At 42.2% G+C, this 24598-nt stretch overlaps 1 protein-coding gene across 4 annotated transcripts in view; it reads right to left on the reverse strand.

Moving 5' to 3' along the window:
- LOC124466127 (1,4-alpha-glucan-branching enzyme-like) overlaps positions 1–24598 on the reverse strand; it is a 144927-nt gene that overhangs the window by 103874 nt on the left and 16455 nt on the right. For all 4 annotated transcript variants that reach the window (XM_047017807.1, XM_047017808.1, XM_047017805.1 and 1 more), the window contains exons 3-4: positions 21667–21836; positions 20892–21007 (exon numbers count right to left, since the gene is read on the reverse strand). In XM_047017807.1, coding sequence (XP_046873763.1) covers positions 20892–21007; positions 21667–21836 — 286 coding nt within the window. The remainder of the gene's footprint in view (positions 1–20891; positions 21008–21666; positions 21837–24598) is intronic.

Genomic DNA, 24598 nt, shown 5'->3' on the forward strand with positions numbered 1-24598 from the left:
AATAAGACATGTACTCCAAGTTTCAGAAGAATTGGAGCAATGGGGTGCAAATGCCATCACTAACAACCTGACTTTTGGGTGTGGCCTGTGGCGCCCCCTAAAGTCAAATGTGGCCCATATTTGGTGTGGGGGTACCTACTGGCCTGTATCAATGTACCTTTTGGGATATTGGGGCGCAAGGACAAGATAAATATAGCTGCAGGCAGCAATGGCGGGTTCCTCCTCAACAGGGACGTGCACAGGCTATGGCTAAGGTTGCCCGGACAACTGCCCGATTGCCCTCCTCGAGTCAAAGTACCCCTCCGAGGATTTTTTTTTAATAAATAATGATGAATTTAAACAGCTGCAGAATTTCATGTAGACCTAGATTTAAAAAATCGCCACCCGAAACATTTTATAAAGTAGCCTTATTCACTTCCAATCGATAAGCCTATGGGCAACGAGAGGGGGGGGGGGGTATGCCCCCTACTCTGTTTACTTTGCGGTACTGCACGCGACCGCCACCTGAGCCTGCATTTTCTTGCACTTAAGAGACGGTCACGGTTGTTTTATTCTGTGTTGATAAAAAACTGCTTTGACGTTGTCAGAAAAGGTGAGTTTTAAGTTGTAGGAAATGTATAACTAACGAACAATGATCATCAAGTTTTAGGAAATCAATTAAAATCTTCATAAATCCAGGCTCAGTTTGCCACAGTTAGCCTAAATAATCAGACGGCTAGCTTGCCTACCAGACAACCAGCCCATTATATTATCACATGCAAATGTTTTGGTAGGAAAACTAAGCTACATGTCTGCTGGTGGTTAGGGTTGGGGGGGAGGGGTTGCCCTTTTTTCAGGCCAGAGCAACTGCCCTTCAAAATTCCTGTGTACGTCCCTGCTCCTCAACATTGCAAACTTGTACAAAATTGACATGATACAGACATGTATTTCATACATACACACAACATTTCAAAATAAATAGAGCAATGGCTGATTAGGTACTTTTTGGAAATTCTTCACAAATTTTCACTGTAGAGAAAAATCCATGCTGCCAACATTGTGGGTTCTTGCGTAGGGCTGAACGATTTCGGAAAATAAGGTAATTGCGATTATTTTGACTAATATTGCAATTTAATATGCAATTATGATATGATTTATTATTAATAAATATAGATATATCGTATTTCTTCAAATAAACGCCGCCCTCGAATAAACGCAGCACCAAAAAAAAAACGAAAACGGTTATTTCATTTGTTAAATTCAACCCCAGTATTTATTACACATGTAGCCTACATAACATAGCCTTATATTTGAAAGCTAACGTGTCTGAACGTTTCGGCATGCTGCTTCAGATTTCTACACAATGTAGAACACTTGTATTTGAGACAGTTGTACTAACAACGCACAACTAATTGATAGCCAATGAGAAAGGGAGTTGCCGCACTCAGACAAACAATGAATAGACAAAGAGGTCAGCGGTAGTAAATGAAACCTGCGTTTTTAGCTGAATGATTATTTTTTCACAATGCCAGCAACAAATTTGTCTATGGCTGCACTGCAGCTACAATTCACAAAATCTCTCTTACTAATTAAACGCCGCCCTTGAATAAACGCAGCACGAAAAAATTAACGTTATTTAATAAACGCCGCAGCGTTTATTCGAAGAAATATGTATAATACTGATCTCCAGTCAGCAACATAACACACAAAGTTCAGAAACATACCGCCTGTACCTCTTCGAAAATATTTTGGTAAATCAAAGCTAAACTTAGGCTAATAACATGTGTGTTGAACTTTCTTAACTTAAGCTAGCTAGCTACCGTTTTGGAGAAGAAAAAAAAAACTTGCGCTGTGGGGACCGTCAGAAATATTTAGAAATCACGCATCTAAAAGGTTCAATCTTAAAAGAAAAAGAAACACTGTCTGAACATTTCTGATCCAGTCAGTAGCCTACCAGAAACATAATGGCACTTACAGCCATAGTGATCCTTCTGTATGTGTATCACCGAGGGGCATCATATCTCTTTGTGATGAATGCTGTTACTGCTTGAGTAATTTTGTAAAATCGCAGCCTTTGCGATTCCAAAATCTTGTTTTGTCACATTGCGATATTATCGCAAATGCAATTAATCGTTCAGCCCTATTTTTTTGTCTTTTTTTCCCCCATGAGGAAGGCATGCATTCCAACTTTCAGACAGCTTGGCCTGATGGGGCCAAATGCCACTCTTTTTTAAAGTGACAACTTTGAAGCATGTTCTGTAAGGCCACTTGTTCTGTGGGTCAGACCCATCGTGCAGAGATCCATTCTTTAAAAGCTTTGACTGTAATGTAAAAAGAGTGAAATGTGGCATGTTGAAACTGCAGAGTATTAGTAACTACCATACCAAACATGGCCCACGTGAGACAATAGGTGGCATTACGGGCAATGCCCCAATATCTCCATTTTCAAAGTGATGCCATTTGCAAGTCCCAAACTTCTGAAATTGCGTACAAATGCCTGCTTATAAGGAACAAAAAAGCCTCAAGGATCTATAGCGACCACCTTATTGGATTTTTCTGTAGAATAAAAATGTGTCCAAAACTACTGAAATCTGATTTGTAGGACATACGTCTTCCTATAGGGTGCAAAGCAATAAGGAATACAAAACGGCCAAATTATTAACATAATGGTATATTGACACCTGTGGCACATGTTTCATGTGTCCATAAATAAGTGCCACATTGACCTAGGGACTTGATCTGTTCCACACACACACAAGGTAGACACTACAAAATGTTACCATGTACAAAAGCAACTTCATATCTCCAAAATTATTGAATTAAAAGGGAAATATAAGTTTTTGCTATACCTTAATCAATACTCCGATTCAATCACAAGTTCAAAGGAAGACTCTTGATAATGTTTCGTACATAAATCTGAGAAATAGTTGAATGTAAGATGATAAGTAGGTTTATTATGAATATTTTAAATAAGCATGCTTGGCTAATTGCTAGGGCTTCTTCCAATGAACTGTCTCCCTTGCTCCACAGCGCTCCAAATTCTCACAGACACATCCTGGCCCCTGACACACACGTGAGCTTAGGGAGACGCACACACATCCAAGGTTTTCTGAAAAGGGTGGGCTGACTAAGCCCCCACCCCATTTCCTTGGTTTTTAGCTAAGACCCTTGTGGATCTGGATTTAGTGTTATTGCATTTTTGATTTTGTATGCAATGGTAAAAAGCTATCAGAATGTGTAATGATTGAAAGTATAGGCCATGAGTAACTACCACACCACAAATGGCCCACCATGGCCCATAGGTGGCACTTCAGGCCCCGCCCAATTATCAATTTTCAAAGTGATGGCATTTCCACCCCATGAGTCAAAAATGTCTAAAATTTGCTACTCATGCCTTATTTATAATGGGAAACCATTCAGTGGTGACCCATACAGTCCGCCGTGTACGGTGAACATTTAGAAAGGCATACGAATATTTTCTGATGAACCATGACTCCAATTGACTTAAATCCCGTATGTGTAGGCCACATATGTAATTATGCTAGTTAGAAATCACAATAGCTATGGAAATAAGAGTGAATGCAATTAGGAGGGCGGCTTTGTCCACATATAATTTTTCTTGTTTGATTATAATTTGAATATAAATGTGTACACAACAATTAGTTCCAATCCAGTAGGTCCACTTTCATCGGACAAGAGGCATTCCATGAGTGCTGACATTTGACGGCCTCAGACAGCACGAGTCTGCTACTGGGCCTTATGAAAAGGCTCTTGTCTTGAGTTGCAATGTGGCTTGTGGTTGTAGGTTCTTTAATGTTAGTGAAATGATGCATCTCACGTCTTGCATCTCACGTCTTGTCCTAAGGAACAAGATGGCGGCGTAAGCAACAGGAGTGTCAGGTGTAGTCTGCTAAATGTCATAATTTTGGCCTTAAAGCCCAAATTCTAAAGTTCCATTATCTCGCAACAAATTTAATACAAACTGAACTTTTGCACGTTGCAAAGAAACTCGGTTTGTTGCATAGAAACGTTGTTTGTTGCAAAGTTTCCTAACTGAGATCCGCGTGTCCAGAGTTCACCATGGATCAGACACCGATTTCCAATCAATCAATTTGGAACGCTATACAGCAACTGAAATTGGATATGTTTTCCCATTTTTATGCGAAAATGGATACTCTTCAATCGGGCTTACAAACGATACAAGGCTTGCTGTCCACACTCGGTGATCATGTGTCGCAACTTGAACAAAGAGTAAGCGCAAATGAAGACAATTTAACTGAACTACAAAAGCATGTTAAAACACTCGTGAGTGAAAACTCTTACCTGCGCAACAAAATTGAGGATGCAGAGAATCGGAGTAGGGAATATAATCTGCGCTTTTTGCATGTTCTGGAAAAATCTGAGGGCCAGGACATCCTTGGTTTCATGCAAGACCTTATCCAGCTACTCCTGGGGGCAGAGAACTTTAAGCTGCCTCCCGTCATCGAGAGAGCCCATCGTTATCCCACTACGGTACACACAAATGTGCAGAAACCTGGGCCAAGGCCAATCCTGGTGAAACTCCTCAGCCTCCAATATAAACAACAAATACTACGTCTTTCACGTGAGAAAAATGAACTAAAGTACAAAGGCAACTGCGTCCACATCTTCCCTGACTTCAGCACTGGCTTGGTCATCAAACGTCGGCAGTTTGACAACATCAAGAAGAAGCTCCGCGAACTGAATATGGAATATTCTCTTCTCTATCCGGCCTCACTGAGGATCATCGCAGCGGGCAAAGCAGTCCTGTTCAAAAGCCCTGGAGATGCGGAGTCTTTCATTCCGGATCTTGACTCATTACCCAAAATGACTGACTTCGTCTCATTCAATTGAGGTATAAGATTCAATTTGTTAATATTATTTGTGGCAATGAAAGGCTTATATATGAATTTATTGAAGTGAACTCTTATTTACTGAATAGCTTTGGCTACCTGTTTCTCAGGCCATTTAGACACATTTTGGCCATTCTTCTATGTTCTTCTTTAAAGGAGACATGAAATGCTGTTTTTGGATGCTTTTATATAGGCCTTAGTGGTCCCCTATTACTGTATCTGAAGTCTCTTTCCTGAAATTCAGCCATAGTGCAGAATTATAGCCACTACGAGTAGTCCCACAATGAGCTTTCCTCAGAACGCGCTGTTTTTGTGTCTGTAGCTTTAAATGCTAATGAGGAGGGGCGGCAACATGCGCTAATGTTTACAACGGATGTATCGCAATGGCTCGTAGCCCCCGTTGCTGTAAGATGCCTCGAATTTAGCCATTCTCATCTGATCACCCTGGTTTGCAGAGGTGCATACTCAGTCATTTCAATGAAGAGAAAGGCGGATATCGCCCGTGCCATAACACCAACAGCATAACGGTTATCCAAATAACAAACACTGGCGTTACAGCGTTTGTATTCACACACATACTTGATGCCATCTACCTTTACATTAGCAACAGTAACTCAGCTGTTAGCTGCAGAGCTAATGCTGCAGCCACATTCTAAGGGTAGCAAGCTAGGTAACCATATACAGTAAAGCAACAAAATGATATAGCGTTAGTTAACTTACTTGTCCAAGGTTTGTAGCTAAAGTTAGGGTTAGCTAACCCTAACCCTAAGGAGAGTTAGTAATGATCCAGAATTTTATTTCAGCAAGGCCAGTTTTGTATTGGCTCAAGTTGAGGAAACAGTAGAGGCTGAAATGTTTGGCGCAGACATACAAAACTTTGAAGTTGTGTCGGCCCAATTCCAGCGAAAATCAAATTAAGATACTGGTTGTGCAGAAGCTTGTATGAAGGAACTAAAAAAATACACTGCCCTGAGAAGGAGCTGCTTAACTCATCTATCGGATTAGAGTAAGAGAGGTTGAACGATTGTGAACTACAAATAGTGGAGAAGTGTTGGTTAAAAGCATTGGCAACCGCAGAAGGATCACTAATAATGTCATTGTGAACTTCGACTTTTGTGGCAATGCTTTTAGTCGATTTGTTGAGTAAAGAATTTAGACTTTTCCAGAACTTCTTAGGACTTCTAAAGTTGGTAGACAGATCATTTTTATAATAGTTCGATTTAGCATTTCTTGTTTTAGTTGTACACATATTTCCTAATTGTTTATACACAGCCCAGTCTGTTGAGTCCTTTGACAGGCGGTACTTTTCCCATGCCTTATCTCTTTGTTTAAAAAGATGTATTAGATCAGCATCAATCCAAGGTAAGTCTATCAAAACACATCAGAATCCAATCTAAAAGCACTAAATGTTGTTTTCAATAGTATGTGTAGATTTGTGTTGAGATGTCTGTTCACTACTCACCATTGTATTATGTATAACACACTGAATTTATTATCACCAAAGGCCAGAAGACAGTTTCACTGGTACCAGATTATATTCAAAGGTATCTACTCTGACTAACCTCCTTACCTGAAGGAATATTTAATTCCATATAGATCTACAGACTGAGACACACCGAATACCCCTTCTTTACTGTACCAAACATCTCAAAAGAGAGTGGCAGGCGTACCTTTAAATTTAAAGCCCCTTCAGACTGGAAAAGCCTACCAGGGTCTCTAAGATCTATCACTTCTTTGCACTCCTTTAAAATATCCCTTTATAATCACTTACAAGCAAATTGTTGCTGTAAATGTTTTGCTCATGTTTGACTGGACTTTTCTTTCTTTTTTCTTTATGAATAAATACTGTACGTGTGTACCCTTACGGAAAGAAAATATATTGCAGAATATTGGAAAATATGATGTGATATATTAGGCAATATATGTCCATATATGGGATTTAATAATTATATTGTACGGAAATACATGGGATAATATATTGATGATAAATATATTACTAATATATTATAAACTATAATATATATTCATGTAATATATTGCAATATATTGCAGAATACAGAAATGATTGCCGTTTTCAATATATTGCAACATATTCAACATGAATATATGATATGTGTTTATATATCCCAAAATATATGCTATTTTTAATCTATAAATACCACCATAATGTATTCCGATTTATATGGGAAAATGTATTGGTAATATATGTAAAGATATAGTGTCACATGTATGTTTAATATATGGTAGAATATATTTGAATTATATGTAAAAAATATAGCTGTAAGCAGCAATGGCGAATTCCTCCTTTAAAATGGCAAAATATTGTAAAATTGACATAATAGATAGTTACACAGGGATTACCCAGAAAACTAGAAACTGTTTTGTAAAAAATAAATAAACGCCTATGTCTGGAGTTGAACCTGGAACCCTTAGGTTACCAGCACAACCTCTCATCCAATTGAGCCATTCCAAGATCTAGACTTTGCAGTGTTCAGTTACTGAATAATAAAATAAGACGTTTCTCCTACGGCAATCATAGTCACATTTGGTCCAAGCTCAAACAGCTCTAATTCAGTAAAATTTTCACATATTAAGGTGAAACTTTGCAGGGTACTTCAGGGGGAAGTCACCTTAAAGCCTATTCCTGACGGGGGAATACTAATTATATGGAAAGATATACATGAAATAAATGTACAGATATGTGTTCAATATATTGTGGAATATGTTTTAAATATAGGTAAAATTATATGGAAAAATATTTGAAATATATGACAATGAACGCTTCCAGCAAACCTCTTTTGAATTAGCCACTTCCCCCTAAATAAATGTAAATCTTACAGTATTTACGTGTTTGGGGGCAAATTTTCAGTTAGCAGGTGGTACTGTTTGAATCGGGATTCCATTTGAAATACTGCCGTTGACAACCTTATTCAAATACCTTCTAGATGGCTGAGCGGTTAGGGAATCAGGCTATTAATCAGAAGGTTGCCGGTTCGATTTTAGAAGCGCAAAAAATGAAGCTGTGTCCTTGGGCAAGGCAATTCACCCTACTTGCCTTGGGGTATGTCCCTGTACTTACTGTAAGTCACTAGATAAGATTGTCTGCTAAATGACTAAATGTAAATATCACCATGTATGTCTGTACATTGTGTGGGCATGTTCTCATATATGTACACATGCATTGTACAATATATCTTTCCATATAATTGTACCTATATTTAAAATATATTCTACCATATATGAAGCATACATGTGACACTATATCTTTACATATATTACCCATACATTTTCCCATATAAAGCGGCATAGATTATGGTGGTTATTTATGAATACATAATTGCATATATTTTGGGATATATAACCACATATATTGTATATTCATGTTCCATATATTGCAATATATGGAAAACGGCAATCATTGCTGTATTCTGCAATTTATTACATGAATATATATTATAGTTTATAATATATTAGTAATATATTTATCATCAATATATTATCCCATGTATTTCCATATATAATATATTGGTCAATGTAATGGAAAATAATATATTACAATATATTAAAATGTATTTCAAATCATATATTGGTAAATATATGTTCTTTCCGTAAGGGTATGGGTGAAGGTTTGTGTATATGTGTGCATATGTATGTATGTATGTATGTATGTATGTATGTATGTATGTATGTATGTATGTATGTATGTATGTATATGTGTATATGTGTATATATGCCTCTCAATAATACGATATGTATTCAATAGGGAGTCGGTGGGGTGGGTGAGGTCTGGGAGTTGGGGAACTTGAGCGAGTTTGAATGTGCATGTATTTGTCTTTGTCTTGTGTCTTGAGGACCCCCTCGAAAACGAGATGCTGCATCTCGAGGGGTTATCCTCCAAACAATAAATTTCAATTTCAAGTGATGTGGTGACATCATTGCCTACATATGTTTCACGTTGTGTTACATTGTTTCAGTTGACGCAGCTTCGAAGTCAGAACTGTTCGTGCCTACCAGTGTTGGGAATAACGCGTTACTTTGTAACGCGTTACTGTAACTCCACCACTTTTGGCGGTAACTAGTAATGTAACTCATTACTTTTTTCAATTAAATAACGCATTTACATTACTGAAATTTAAATGGACTTGTTACTTTTTTCTTTCATGAATTCCCCAATTTCCTGTTTTTAATCTAATTTAAACAAGTTAACGGTGACGCGTTGTATGAATGAATCACTTTGCATTTTAGACCAGCCCACACAATCGCCGACAGTTCGGGCCGTGCAAGCTTTGTGTCATGGAAATATCGACATTATTTTTCCCTTGTCCAGATATCAAGGATAGAAATATACTGGTTAGTCAAAATCAAAAAATAAATAATAATAATAATAATAATTTGGATTATTATCTTGACAAGCACCTAGTAAAACAACACGCTTCTACAAAGCTAATCGTGAAAGAACCCAGTGCTAGCTTCGCTGATCAGGCAGTCGGAGCCACTTCATCAAAACAGCCCGGGCATGATTATAAATAGAAGTATTTCCAGTCTCTAAGCCAGAAAGAACTAAACAGACTGATTGCCAGGTATGTTGTCAAGACATGCGACCTGTCATCAGTTGAGTCTGTTGCCTTCAGGCAACAAATGAGCAACATACAATGATATAACATTTGACAGTTGTCGTGTCCCACACTGTGCCATTGCAACACTCAAATAGTATAACTATCTGTGTGCGTTAATTTGATAATAGAGGCAGGGAATTAAAAGTAATGCAAATGTTACTTTCCCTTGTAACTAATTACTTTTCTATGCAGTAATTAGTAAAGTAATGCAGTTACTTCTGAAATAAGTAACTAACTAATAACTCATTTACGGTAACGTTCCCAACACTGGTACCTACATAGCCTTGTTGTTCATCAATTGTTTTCTAAGCTCTTTGATAGCATCTTCGGTAAGATATATGATTTTGAAATGTTAAAAGTGTGACACAAGACAAATACCTGAACTTAAAATTGTCCTTATGGCCCGTTCCTGTATGTCTAATGTTAGCAAAGCTCTGTGTCCATTTTGATCCGGTTGGGTTACAAAAGTAATCGTTTTTCTTTAGACAAACTAAGAACATTTATACAGCATACCGTCCGTAATGTTTAATCTTCCTTTTTGTTCAGAAATAATACTGCCTTAGTTTTACTTGGTATTGATTAGCTCATCTGAGCTAGTTAATGAAGCAGCCCATCAACATTCTACTCCGTACTGTCTAGCCCAACTCGTACAGTTTCATAATCTTTGTTTTATAAGCCTGTATATTGTAACATGCTTCTGTATTTATTTAGTAACATATCATTGATACATTGTTATGTATCCTCTCCAGTTTTAACTTCATAAGCGCAGCTAGTTCTGGCAGGGCAATCGGGCAGCGCGCGTTATCGGGGACGTAAGGCATCTTACTCCACCTTCCTTACTCCACCCACTACCACACCCATGTAGCAGCGCATATCCATTGGGCCACGTCCGATAAGGCGTCTTTAAAAGACGCGCGGATATGCACACACTCACCCCGGTCGTTGTATGATCAGTGCTGCTGCCCATGCTGTTTCTGGTCTCGCTTCTCTTGGCTGTCATATTTTTCGGTTTTGCCATGGGCGGCGACTCTGATTCGGAGCCGACCCGTTTGTTGGGGGTGTTCGGTGGAGGTTCCGATCGATCACCCGGAGGTGCACCCTCCGTGGACCTCGGCGACAACGGGAATGGCCAAGTACGACGCAGCTCGTGTCTGGCCCAGAGATCGGCTACCATCACCGATTGGCCAGTCCATCGTATCCTCGACTCCCTGTACGACCGGGGTGTGTCTCCTCCCAGGGGATGTAATCACGAGGAACTGTTCGATTTTTTCATAGAGTGCGGCGGTATCGCTCCTCCCGCTCCCCCAAGTGCTCCGGCAGGAAAAGGCAAGGGGAAACGGGGCACCTCTTCCCAACCGGCATCCGGGAAAAGGGCTTGAGTCCGGGGGAGGAGCCCGGCCCCGGTGGCGTCCACCTCTAGTTCGGACCCGGTGCTGGCGGCCCTGTTGGACATCAAAGTTTCTCTGGCTGACATGGGAGCTCGTGTCGTCGCGTTGGAGGGCAGGTCGGCGACGGCGTTGGCTCTGCAGTTTCCTGGGTCCGGAAGCACTCCTGCGGCCTTGGACTTCGCAGCAAATCCTAGGTGGACTCTGGCTTCCGCCCTACCAGCGGCCGCTTCTGGGGCGCCGTTCCTGTCTCCCGCGGCCGGCATTTCCGCCCATCTGAGGAGCCAAATTCTAGCAGGTACCGACGTCAATCTGGTTAAGATACTGCTATGCTCTGCGGATCCGGTGGACAGGCGGGTAGTCGAGTGCGGGGAAGTGTCTGTGCTCCTCAAGGGGTGTGATCCCAGGATGTCCAAAAACCTGACTCTGCCCGAGTTCTACGTGGCTTTCGGCGTATACCGTGACACGCTCTGCGAGGTTTACCCTGAGCGCCGTGTGGAGTTCGATAACTACCTGGCATTGATTTCGGATTTGGCAATGCGCTATGGCGGCACTCTCTTCTATGAGTACCACAAATGCTTTTCTGCCAAGGCGGCATTATACATCACAAAGTTCAACGTCCGTGTGGATTGGTCGGTGCTCGACCTCGATCTGGTCAGCAGGGTGTTCACCGGGCATGTGCCGATGTGTTGTTCCGTGTGCGGTTCGTTGGCCCACACGGTGAATCTGTGCCCGAGGACTGCATTTGCACCGCCGATCAAAGCAGAGGGGTCGGCCTGCGGTGCATCCACCTCGGGCGGTCAAGCCGGTCGGAGGAAGGTACGGCCCTCCTCCGCTGCAAGCACCTCGCTGTGCATCACGTACAACGAAAGTGTGTGTAGATATACTAATTGTAGGTTTCTGCATGCTTGCAGTTATTGCGGGGATGCTCATCCCCGATCTGTGTGCCCTCGTCGGGCCCGCCCTGCTCCGAAGGGGAAATGATTAAACATCCGTCAACCCCAGTCAACGTATCGAGACTTTCTGCCGCGTTGGGGAGTCATCCCAATCGCTGTTTTGTGTCATATTTACTTGATGGTTTGGTGCACGGGTTTCTTGCTGGTCTTTGTTATCTGCCTGACGTGAGTCATGAGTGCCCCAATTTACAAACGGCGATCAAAGAGCCGGCGGTCGTCGAAAAGCTCCTCGAGAAGGAAGTGGCTAAAGGGTTTATGATCGGACCTTTCCTCGCGCCCCCTTTTGCCCCGTACCGAGTAAGCCCCATAGGCGTCGCAACGCGCAAGTATTCTGGCAAGAAACGCCTCATCATTGACCTGTCTGCCCCTCACAATGGCGTCGTGCCCAGCACTAACAGTTTGATTCCCCGGGAGCCGTTTTCGCTGTACTACGCAAGCGTCGATAATGCCATCAGCATGATAAAAACCGCTGGCAGGGGCGCGTGGCTAGGGAAAGCCAACATCACCGACGCGTTTAAGGTCATGCCTCTTCACCCCTCTCAGTGGCATTTATTCGGCGTTAGGTGGGGCAGCAAGCTGTACTTTGTCAGGTTGGCGTTCGGCTGCCGCAGCAGCCCACGTATTTTTGACTCGCTGTCGGAGGCGCTGTGCTGGATTCCTGGTGAATGTCCACAGGCTGCCGTTCGTTTTGCACCTTCTGGACGATTTTTTGGTGGTGGATTTTCCGTCGTCTCCACCCGCCCGCTGTATCTCGGTGTTGAGGGACACGTTTGGAGACCTGGGTGTTCCGCTGTCCGCGGAGGAAACCGTAGGCCCGTTTACCTCCTTGGAATTCCTCGGTATCAACCTAGATAGCGTTTCCATGCAGGCGTTGTTACCCGCGGAAAAACTGGAGCGCGTTCGAAGCGTCCTGAAGGCCGCTTCGGGCGCTGCTTTGATGGCTAAACGTGAACTGCTTTCGTTGCTGGGTCATCTGAATTTTGCAATGCGCATCATACCCCAGGGCCGCGCATTCGTGTCCCGTCTGTTGGACTTGGCTAAAAGCGTGCCTCATCTCCAAGACTGCGTGGTGTTGGACGACGGGTGCCGATCGGATTTGCGTTTTTGGAGCGTTCTGTGCGAGCATTGGAACGGTATCAGTTTTTTCTATCACGATTCCGTGGAGTCGTCCGTCGCTCTCGATTTTTACACCGACGCAGCTCCCTCGGTTGGGTTCGGGGGGTTTCACGGTAACGAGTGGTTCTCCGGAGCATGGCCCGCGGAGATAGTCTCTCTGGCTCCGGAGAATTACTCCACGGCTCTACACGAATTGTATCCAATTGTGATTGCTTGTCTGTTGTGGGGGCATTTATGGTGTAGGAAGAAAATAACCGTGTTTTGTGACAACGAAGCTACAGTGTACATCATCAACAAAGGGAGGTCTTCGGTGCCTTTCATTAATCGCTTAGTCAGACGGCTAACGTGGACAAGCGTGCTTGGTAATTTCATATTGCGAGCCACATTCATTCCAGGCCTGGAGAACAGAAGCACTGACGCTCTGTCTCGTTTCAATTTTTTGTCCACTCTCCTCCATGTCCCGGTATCTGCTATGTCGCCCACGGGCGACGCCATCCGAGCCCTTGTTCGTCACCGACGAAGGCAAGGCCATGACGAGATCCTGGTTCGCGCAACGACTCCGCGTACTGTGTGTTCGCTGTGGGCTGGCCCCGGAGCTGTACACAGCACACTGCTTCCGGATCGGGGCAGCCACCTGGGCTTCATCCAAAGTGCCTACAGCCACTCTGAAAATGATGGGGCGTTGGTCTTCATCGGCATACGAGCGCTATGTACGCCCCAATGCCCTGGACATCCTCGGAGCCCAGAGGTCTATGAGTTTTGTATGAACGGAGCTTGCGGCCATGTGGTCAAGCGTAATTTCTGCATTAATAAATGAATGGCAGTACAGATGGTGGCTGGGTCGGCTTGTTAACCCATAGCAGTAGAACATCTCTTTAGATCTCGGTTCGGGCGTGGTGATCCGCAGACGTGCTCTGATCTGGTAGCTACCAATCAGAATCCATAGTGTCTGAATCGAGTTATCTCTAGAGATACCCTGGACTCCAGGGAACGGCGGGTGCTCTGCCGACACATTTGTTTATTCATTCTCACATAGGGATATTGATGGCACTACATGCGCCTCGCGTACATCTTTGGAGTTGCCGACGGGCGCTAGAGGAATGGGTCTCTAGAGACAGCTGTAACTCTGCCCTGTATGGATGAGAGGTTACCGGATCACAAACATTGTAGAACGTCTCCGTAGATCTTGGCTCAGCACTGGTGATCCGCAGACGTGCTCTGATTCGGTAGCAATCGATCAGAATCCAGCGTCCGAGTCAAGATATCTGCGGAGACACCCTGGATACCGGCCAGGGAACAGCAGGTGCTCTGCTGACACTAGTCATTCTCACTAGATAAGCATATCTTCGTGTTCCGGCGTACATGCTGCCTTTGTGTACATCCTGATGGGTTCGCTGACGGGCGCAAAGAGGGGCAGCTCTCTGGAAGTAGCTATCTGCCCGATGTCGGATGAGAAGGGTACCGGGGAGATGGTCGGTGTATTTGGCTTGTCACGGGTTCACCTTCCGTCCAGCACTGGGTCTGGACGGGATGTGCGCGTGGGACGGCTCGGTAAACCGCACATCAGATGGTATGTAACGCAATGGATATGCACACATAGTCTTAGTCATCGATTAATGCTAGCATGACCCCCGCATCCAGAAAACGCTTGTTTTCGCCACTAGTATGTACGTAGTGGGATGTCAGGGGGTCCTCCTGTGGCTCAGGAGCAGTGGCGCTCCGCTCTACACATAGTCGGCATGGCGGAGTGGTGGCGTGTGTTGGGGGATTATATCTCTATTGCTCCCTGCCTCATATGTCATGTATGTATGTGTTGCATCGAGGAGGCAGGGAGTGCTTCCCTTAGATCATCCACTCCGCCAAAGTCAAATCTACATGTCCATGTCATGTAACAATAAATGCTCAAATCTAATACGTGATTGTCTTGACTGAAATGAGCGCAGCTAGTTCTGGCAGGGCAATCGGGCAGCGCGCGTTATCGGGGACGTAAGGCGTCTTACTCCACCTTCCTTACTCCACCCACTACCACACCCATGTAGCAGCGCATATCCATTGGGCCACGTCCGATAAGGCGTCTTTAAAAGACGCGCGGATATGCACACACTCACCCCGGTCGTTGTATGATCAGTGCTGCTGCCACCCTCCACCGTCCCCTTCTCCCCCATGCTGTCTGTGTATCTATCCAACAGGGGGATTATATCTCTATTGCTCCCTGCCTCATATGTCATGTATGTATGTGTTGCATCGAGGAGGCAGGGAGTGCTTCCCTTAGATCATCCACTCCGCCAAAGTCAAATCTACATGTCCATGTCATGTAACAATAAATGCTCAAATCTAATACGTGATTGTCTTGACTGAACTATATATTCAATAAACCAACGATGTTAGAGAAAAATGTCTCAGGTGTATTGCTTGTGGGAAGTTTAGCTGCCTATCAAATTATTAGGGCTGTCCCCACTCAGTCGACTAGGCCAAGGGCTTTCAACCGGGGGTCCGCGGCGGCATTGCAGGGGGTCCGCGACACAAACCTATGTTGATCAGTCCACCATTTATATTTATTTGTTAATATTTTATTGTGTTCAGAATCTCACATACACATATTGAAATGTTTCAGATTCTATGTATATTGTTTGAGGTTTTTTAGTAGATATATCTAAATTAGTTTGAGGTTTTTAAATGAAAGCAACATGGAAAACCAAATGTTAAAACTTCCTTCTATCCACATGCACGAATGCACACACACACACGTAGGCACACGCATGGCCAATAAATAAAAACTTACGGATCTTTAACTAAATAGTAGGCTATATCCCCGGAACAAACTGACTTTTGTTCCGGGGATATAGCCTGACTGACTGACTGACAAACTGACTGACTTTTTTTGGGGGGCCCCTGACTGACAGGGGCCCCAAAAAATAGAAAAACTAATAGAAATGATCAAAAAATAAATATTTTCTTTTTCATGGGGCCGGAAATTCCTGGCGGCACTCCTGCCTAGGACATATGGGTTTGATGTGATGCAGATAGGGATTTCCACACAAAATGTTTGGCCATTAGTTAGCAAAATAGTTTTTGGAGATTTATTTTTAAAATAAACAGCCGTTTTCCGATTGGTAAAACCTTGTCTAGTGATGCCATCACTCCGGTCCTGCTCCCATCCATCCTATCTGACGCGTATTGTTACGGTTGGGCCGCCCGGCCCAGCAATCGGTAGCTTATCTGAGAAAAGCTTTTAGAAAAGACGGGCTATGGACCCAACCAACTCTATTTCGGAGGGGAGAACTCCCTCACATTGTAAAACCAGAGAGGCTCTGGTACAACCCATGCAGAGGCTGCGATGTCAGAATGCGGAACGTGTGTAGTCCATTTTAATAGGCTACTACTGACTGTGTTTTTTTTGTTCTGAGTTGTATGTTAGAAAATTCGCAATAATTTACTTGTGGCCATCGCGGACCACTACGGGGGCAGTGGTGGACCACCAGTGGTTGTGGGCCGAGCCCGCGTATCTGCTTTCGTTTTTTAAATGACCTGTCCCCGTCGATGGAGGAGCTGGAATTTTTATATATTAACGTCTTTTTTTTCTTAAAACATTTTCGTTTGTTGACACATCCAATTCTTGCAAATTTTTTCTGTAGCTTAGTTCAAAGTTAGCAACTTTATCAGGCAATCGTCTCAACTACCTAAGTCTCCAACCAACCAGAACTTGTGTATCATCTTTTTAGCTAATCGAATGGTTTGTAACAGGATCAGCTGATAGTAAAAACAACCCAGGTGACCATGCGTCAAGTAGCTAGCCTAGTAAGCCTACAAGTCTCGGCACCACAATGGTAGCTCAGTGAGCTTTAATTAAATACTTGCTTTCAGTGTCACTGTGTCTTAATTTAACTTATTTTCTTAATGTTTTAAATCCGTGGCAGTGATTAAAACTGTTGGGCACTCACTGACCTGGAGACTTAACTGACTGTGCTCAGGATAGCCAGAAAACAAGGAAATATGAGAACATTATTGAGACGTTTTTATACAACGAATACCATAATATGTAGCATGTGTTTATGTAGTCTTGGCTCTTCCTCTTGTGTTTAGTAGAGACTTAAAATCGACACTGGCTGACCCTGAATGGGGTAGCCCTTGCAAATGATACCCAAAAACCCTGTGAAAAGTAATACACAACATACGAGTTGGACTGTTTTTAAGGGATATTGTATTTTGCTAATCATGATTTCCGCTAAGAAATTTCCACTAAGTTTTGAGACTGCTTAATGATCCGAGTGTTAATCAGGCACGGAGCCAGACGTTGTAAACATTAGAGCCCAAACCTAGGACTTATGGGTTATTTGTATACACTGACCCCACTGTGCATCTTGCCAAACAGAAATCCTTCTCCAGAGCTGCATTTTCACTCTTGCTTTAGCTATATTTGTTGTGTTGGTGAAGTTACTGTAACACCACTGTGAAATCCAGCATTACCTAGCACAGTGGTTCCCAACCATGGTCCTCAGGGCACCCCTGTCCTGCATGTTTTAGATGTGTCCCTGTTCCAACACTGATACAAATGACTGGTCATAAGCAAATTTCTGCAGAGCTGTCAATATGTATTGTTAGTGTTACCAGAGGTGAAAGTAAGCCGGTACTGGCCGGTACGCCGTACCGGGAAGAGATTACAACACACGCACAGGCCCATCTCGACAAGGCAAGCAAAACAAGCAATTGCTTGGGGCGCCGAGCTGGCTTGGGGCCCCAAGACAACAACTGGTTAAGAATAAAATGCAACGACAAACTGTTTGAGTGCCCCTTTGATAGTCAATGCAGTAAAGTACAATGACACTGTTATCGGGATCCCCCTCAAGGGGCCCCTCTCATGATCTGTGCTGCTGGCAAAATACAAAACCTTGTCGGTCGGCAGTCATCATGAAGCGGAATTATCAAAAACAGATACAGGTGGGTTAAAGAGTGATATTAGAGTGATAAGAAGTCCTAGTGAATGCTATAATACAGTAAATAAACATTATTAATTAAGCTAAGTGAAATTTTCAAAAAATTAACAAATGTGTAAATGGATGTTGAAACTCGCTGCATGTCAGTTTAGGCCCGTGTAGTCTTTTAAAGCTCTAGGTTTAAAACAAATTCTGATTTGATTGGAACTCTTTTATACCTTTATAGTTGGATTTGACATTTAATTCATATAGCAAGTTATTTACCGTATTTTCCGGACAATAAGTCACACTTTTTTTTCATAGTGGCTGGTCCTGCGACTTATATTCGGGTGCAACTTATTTATCAAAATATATGTAATTCAACATGTTTTTAAATGTTAATTCATACTGACTGACATGAACCAACGAGTTCAACGGATTCAGTGATGTGGAATGAGATCGGGAGCTTGGTGAACTAGCTTACCGGTAACTTGCTTGTTGGACTCGCTAGCTTGTTATGCTAATTTAGGCTATTCAGCATCCCAGGTATGTTCTTTATGCTATTGTGTAGCTCAGGGGTTTTCAACTGGGTTTGACCCAGGGACCACCATTCTTACTAGAAAGTAATCCGCGGCCCACTGATGTGCCTGCGCGCGCGGGGCGTGCCTACGTGTGCGTGTGTGTGCATGCGGATAGAAGGAAGTTTTAAAATGTGGTTTTCCATGTTGCTTTCATTTTAAAACCTCAAACTAATTTAGATACATCTACTTAAAAACCTCAAACAATATACATTGAATCAGAAACATTTAAATGTGTATGTGAGATTCTGAACACCGCCGCCGCGGACCACCAGGGGGCCGCGGACCACGAGGGGACCGCGGACACCCGGTTGAAGACCCCTGTTCTAGAACAAGTCTGATTTAGTGGATGTTTATTATAAATCCAGACATCCTAAGTCTCCCGGAAGTTCCGGGAGTCTCCCGCATTTCAATAACGGCTCCCGGACACCCGCAAATGCTGTACAATCTCCCGGATTTTCTATTTAGAGCGAGCGAGAGACTGTGTAATGGCCATTTATGGTCGAAACAAGTGCATATCGCGTGTCTTGATTGCGTCTCGGGGGGGGGGTTGGGGGGGGGGGGGGGGATTACTACACCAGAAGAGCCAGTTCTAGGTCTGGCTCTTTTTTTACTTGTGCTTTGTAGCTAAGATCCCGCTTCATCTAGACAGCGCAGACAATATGGCTGAATTTCATGTCTACATTGTCTATGTGTTAATAATGCAAATGTCCTTTTCATTGATGATATTTCAAACCTTATAGGCTTCCAGCTGACATAGTTCTGAAGTACCATGTGGAATTTCACCTTGATATGTCAAAAGATGACTGAATTACAGCAGCTTAAACTCAAAGCTGAACAAAGCTAATTCTCTGCCCTTTCTATATAAAAAAAAAACTCAACAGTTGATGTGTAGCAGAGGGGATAGAGAGGCTGACTGGAAACCACATACTCTTGAGTTCAAATGTCCATTCAGCCTGTTGTTGTTTGCCGGGCATAAATTAATTAAACTCTCTTGTTGTCCAACACTTGACCTTCTAAAATGTACATTATTATATTGTGTCATTTTTAGGAGGAACCCGCATTGCTGCTTGCAGTTATATTTATCTTTGAGTTTGCCATGCTTTTCCATTTGCCACACTCATTGGTTCCTTTCCGTGATTTGTAACTGGTTAGTTTGCGGAATTAGTCATAAATGTCCAAGCATAACCACGCCCAATTCAAACCCAATTTCAGCAACATTGCAACAAACTTAAACAACGATATTCCTAATTTGGATGAAATTATTGTGTTATAATTTTAGATGCCATCATGTACATAAGTCCCTAAAATACATAGTTGAATGATATTGCGGATTTGAGTTGAGTTTCTTCAGTTCAGATGCTTTAAATTAAAACACAACACAAAAAGTTATAAACGAAGATCTTGTCACACTGTCAGTAGGTTTTACTTTAACTATTATCTGAGGCTTGTGCAGAGCAAAGGCATGTCTAATCAGGGGCTGTGGAAACAACTTTGTCTACGGGGGGGGTAGTTTTGTATATACATTTTTTAATTTTTTTAAATGCTCATCTATAGTCTGCATAGTTATGTGAAGTATTTCCAGAAAATATAAGAATATTTCCAGATTTTATTTCTGTACTAATTCTAAATACAGCTCATTCCAGTACCATTGGGTGTAGATTAGTAAAGGTTATCTGTAAGCCTCTAGCCCCCCCCCCCCCCTCTAGAAACAAGGATGAGTCACACAAACTGAAAAAAATCATGAGACAGAACTTTTTTGAGAGGGGTGGGGGTTGGAGAGAAACGTTTTTTTTTGTCTTCTGCTTTTCTACACAGGGTGACCAGTGGCTAAGAAATTGTGAATGACAAGTCATGTTCCACAATAAATGTGCACAAACGTACTTCTAAGTCGCAGACACGGTCAGTCATAGACAACGGTGTGTCAGCTGTAACAGTTGCTCCCGGCAACGTTGTGGTAAGTTTGAGTGCACCGGCGGCGGCTCTTTGATATGACGAGCAAGCAGTTTCTTACCACTGCTGGCATTTAGTAGCTTCCTTGAGCAAAACGTGCCGAAATAGGCACCCAGACTCTCAGTTTCTTGCACCAACTGCCAAAAGGCTCGCCGTCTCAACCTTTTTCTATCCACGCCCAGCGCCATTTATTTTCGAGTCATTTATCTATGGGTAGGACATCATCCCCAGGCTTCATGAATTTGCATTCCATGCTTTCACCGACTACGCTAACGAGACGTATGGATCTTATTCACACTGTGTTGCCAGGATTCGCCCTGCTCTGCTTCTGATAGGCTTGTAACGTTAGTTATAGCTGTATTCCTCTTGTATGATTGGTAAGGGAAATCAATTGACTCGAAAATATTAAACCGCATGCAAGTTTTTTTCTCATGGCCGCACGCCGGACATCCGGCACGGTGCTGGGATACTTTAAGCCCTGCACAAGTGTACATATTACATTATACCTTTAATTTACATTATACCTTTAATTTCGAGTTGTGGTCCACAGCTGGAGATTTGTCCTTTTTGGATGGCAGAATTAATTCCCATTTGCCAAAATCTTTCTTGATATAAGGGTGAGAAAAGTTGTTCCACCCATCTATATTTGGAAAAAATACAAATAAAAACATCCTTTCAATTACAATGAATAGCTTACATTGACGTCATAATTGCCCATCCATCTGACCTAAAGCTTTCTACCACCGTTTGTGGTAGAGAGAGACCATTAAAGAGCCTTATGCAACTGTGGAGAGGCTCTTATAGAAAATTCTCATGTACCGACATAGCACGTGGATTTTCCACTGCAAAGCTCTGCTAGTATGAAATCAAATCTCTCTATAGGCGTTGAGGGCTAAGATGACACAAGCTTCTACGTTTTTGTATTAGCAAAAATAAGCAGTATTATTAGGTGGTTATCAGTTGGTCCAAACATTTACAGTACATCTCCTCAAGAATCTTTTGATAACACACTAAAGTATGTCAGTGTATAATGCAAATATACAAATACACACACTTCCAAGGTAATCTGCTTTAAAACTTCAACACCTGGAGTTTTTCCATTGTCGTTTCTAAACTTTTACAGTATCCCCAAGAAAACAGCATAGTAACATTTTTAAACAATAATTGTATCAGACTTGCGCCTATGTAATATTTGACACTGATATCCTCTTGATATCTATAATTTTTTTTTTGATTTAGAAATGTTGTTTGGAGCTACTGGAGTAGTTCTCTTATGAGGAGGAAATGGTCACTACTTACTGAAGTCTCCAGTGAGGAAGAGGGCCTCTGCTGCTGGGGCCCATTCTTTAAAAAAAAGACTGTTGTCAGGCTGCCGCTGCACTCCAAACGTCCAGTAGCTGCGTGTGAACTGATCAAAGCCCCCCTCTGCCTCCTCTAATAGAACAAGCCGCTGCTCAAACAGCTCATACCTTGAATTCACAAAAGACAAAAACATTTGTTCAAGATGGTGCAATGTGCAGTGATAAAAGTCATATATAATTGGTTATAATTAAAGAGTTTCTGGGGGTGGGAAGTAGGAATGCACCTAAGAAAAGTATTGGGTATAAAGTATAACAATCGGCCGATGCAGAAACCAATGTTTACACATTTCTGTTACTTTCTACTGAGTAAAAAAAAAATCTATTCTTGCTTATGATGAGGCTTCCAACTTCACATTTTAATTATACAATAATGTATTATTATTACTATTATTATTATTTTCCATTTATTTGAATAAGAAAATACATATACCGCATTAAGATAAAGGATGAAAAGCCAACAATTTGACAGTGTATTAACCCATTTTAAGACTCCACAAGTAATTGCCCATTTTAAAGTACTCAGTAGATACTAGAGGTGCAAAACTGAGCCCAAAAAAAACAAATTGTTCAACACACAAACCACGGCCTGGTTTTTACATGTAAGCCGCGGTTTTTCAGATATACGAGAAAACACAACCGAACACCCTTTGTCCTTCCCCTTTCCCGGAGAGTACCTGTCCAATGAACTGTCAGTACATCAATGACGAGTCACATACTGGAAGGAACTGGAGAGGGGCAAATCATACGAAGCTAGGCAAGATAAGAATGTGTGAAGGATGGAGATGGCATGTGGAGGTGAAAGGTTAGCATTTGGGGATGTACCATCGCCTTTTAAGTCACCTGTGTGGCAACATTTTGGATTTAGTGTTTACTACAATAGCGATAGAGCGAAGTTTGTCGATAAAATCCTCTGAAATAATGTTGATTTCATATTAGGGCTGCCGCAATTCATCGACCTCATTGACGACGTCGACGCTGGAAATGCGTCGACATAAATATTTTAAAATCGACCAATCTTTTTTATTTTTTATTATAAAAAAAAAATACAAAAAACGCTTCAATTCATTATAACAAATGTTCTTCTTCAATATCACAACGTAATTAGTGCATGCATGATGTCAGTCATTGTTGGCTCAAGTCATTGGTCGGCTCCAGTCAACGCTCAAATATCGACTTGGTTCCGAAACCAAAAAGTCCCCAAAAAGTCCCCAAAAACCCGAGGCTTCAAAAGTATGGGAATACTTCGACTTAACGCTATCACCAAACAATAAGGTGGTTTGTACACTGTGCAAAGTTGCAATGGCATACCACAGCAGCACTTGCGCTATGCACGAGCACCTGAAAAGAAAACATAAAAAGGCAAAACCACCGTTGTCTGATGTTGTCTATTCATGTTTATAAGGGAGAGCCTTTTTAAGATATGTTCTCATTGTAGCTGCTAAATACACGCATTATTAAAGCGATAAAGTTGTCTGCCTGCTACCTTAGAGTTTCCATTGAATAAATGTTTAGGTAGGTTAGAATCGGGGTTTATTCTACGTTGGTTGATAAGATGGCTCTCTAGGTTAGCTCTTGCTATTTAGCTAACTTGTTAACCGTAACCATGACGCGTTGCTAGGACAATGGAGGCGTATGAAGTGATTTAAACACGTTAGCCCTACTCCGGCTCTAGTGTGTGGTAAATGTAGACTACCTGGGGCCAGTTGCATAAAAATAGACCTAGTCTTAGACTTAAATGCCACTTTAAGTCCGACTTGCCATAGACACTTCAATTTACCTGTTGCATAAAGCTTTAAGATCAGTGACTAACGTAAGACTGACTTAGATAGCCTGTTGCGCGCTGCGTTATGGGTAAAATAAGACACTTCGCGAAAAAAGAAAAGATGGCGGACAAAACAGCGACATTTAACGGCGAAAGATTGATACATTTTAACCTTATGAAAACCTATATCTGTTGGAGGAATACAGTATTGAAAAAGTTGTCTTATTAACAAATAGTGTATGCGTTTTTAAGTTTCTTAATTTAACCCCAATGCTACTTCCATTTATCAACAACAACGCAGATGGCTGGTGCTAGCGTCAATAAAGTGAGTTATGTTGTCATCTACTCGCGTTTAATAAAACATTTTATTCTGCGGAAAAGCAGAACCCCGTAAACATTTTCTGCAGTTACAAATAACACTTAATTCCTTTCGTAATACATTATGCTAAGATAATGACGTAGCCTACTAAAACAGATCGTTGGCATAGCAACTCAGCCCTTACGGCAAGGTTTAGCCAGGGGAGAGGTGGCTAACTTTTCTACCTCAAATTAAGTCAGTCTTACTGACTATTTATGCAACAGACAGGCTTAATTAGACTAGTCTTACCTGACAATTTAAGACAGTCTAAGGCTAAGACTAGTCTTAAACTAAGTTTATGCAACTGGCCCCTGGTTCTTAGATAATTGGCAAGTATCGCTATATAATCATTACCGAACTGGCATAAGCACCAGCCCAGAACCAGCACCTAGGAATTTTGGGTTTTAAAGGGGGGGGGGTGTTCGTGTATGTTGGGATATGTTATGTACCTTATCTAAATATTTTAATTAACATTTGAGTTGATAGTTTAAACCTAGAGTTTTGTAAAAAAAAAAAAAAAAAAGAAAAGAAAATGAAATGGTCAAAAAAAAAAAAGGGAAAATTAATCATTTACATTTAGTCATTTAGCAGACGCTCTTATCCAGAGCGACTTACAGTAAGTACAGGGACATTCCCCCCGAGGCAAGTAGGGTGAAGTGCCTTGCCCAAGGACACAACATCATTTGGCGGGGCGGGGAATCGATCCGGCAACCTTCGGATTACTAGCCTGACTCCCTCACCGCTCAGCCA

The sequence above is a fragment of the Hypomesus transpacificus genome, unplaced genomic scaffold, assembly GCF_021917145.1.
Source record: "Hypomesus transpacificus isolate Combined female unplaced genomic scaffold, fHypTra1 scaffold_65, whole genome shotgun sequence".
In the NCBI taxonomy this organism is placed as follows: Eukaryota; Metazoa; Chordata; class Actinopteri; order Osmeriformes; family Osmeridae; genus Hypomesus; species Hypomesus transpacificus.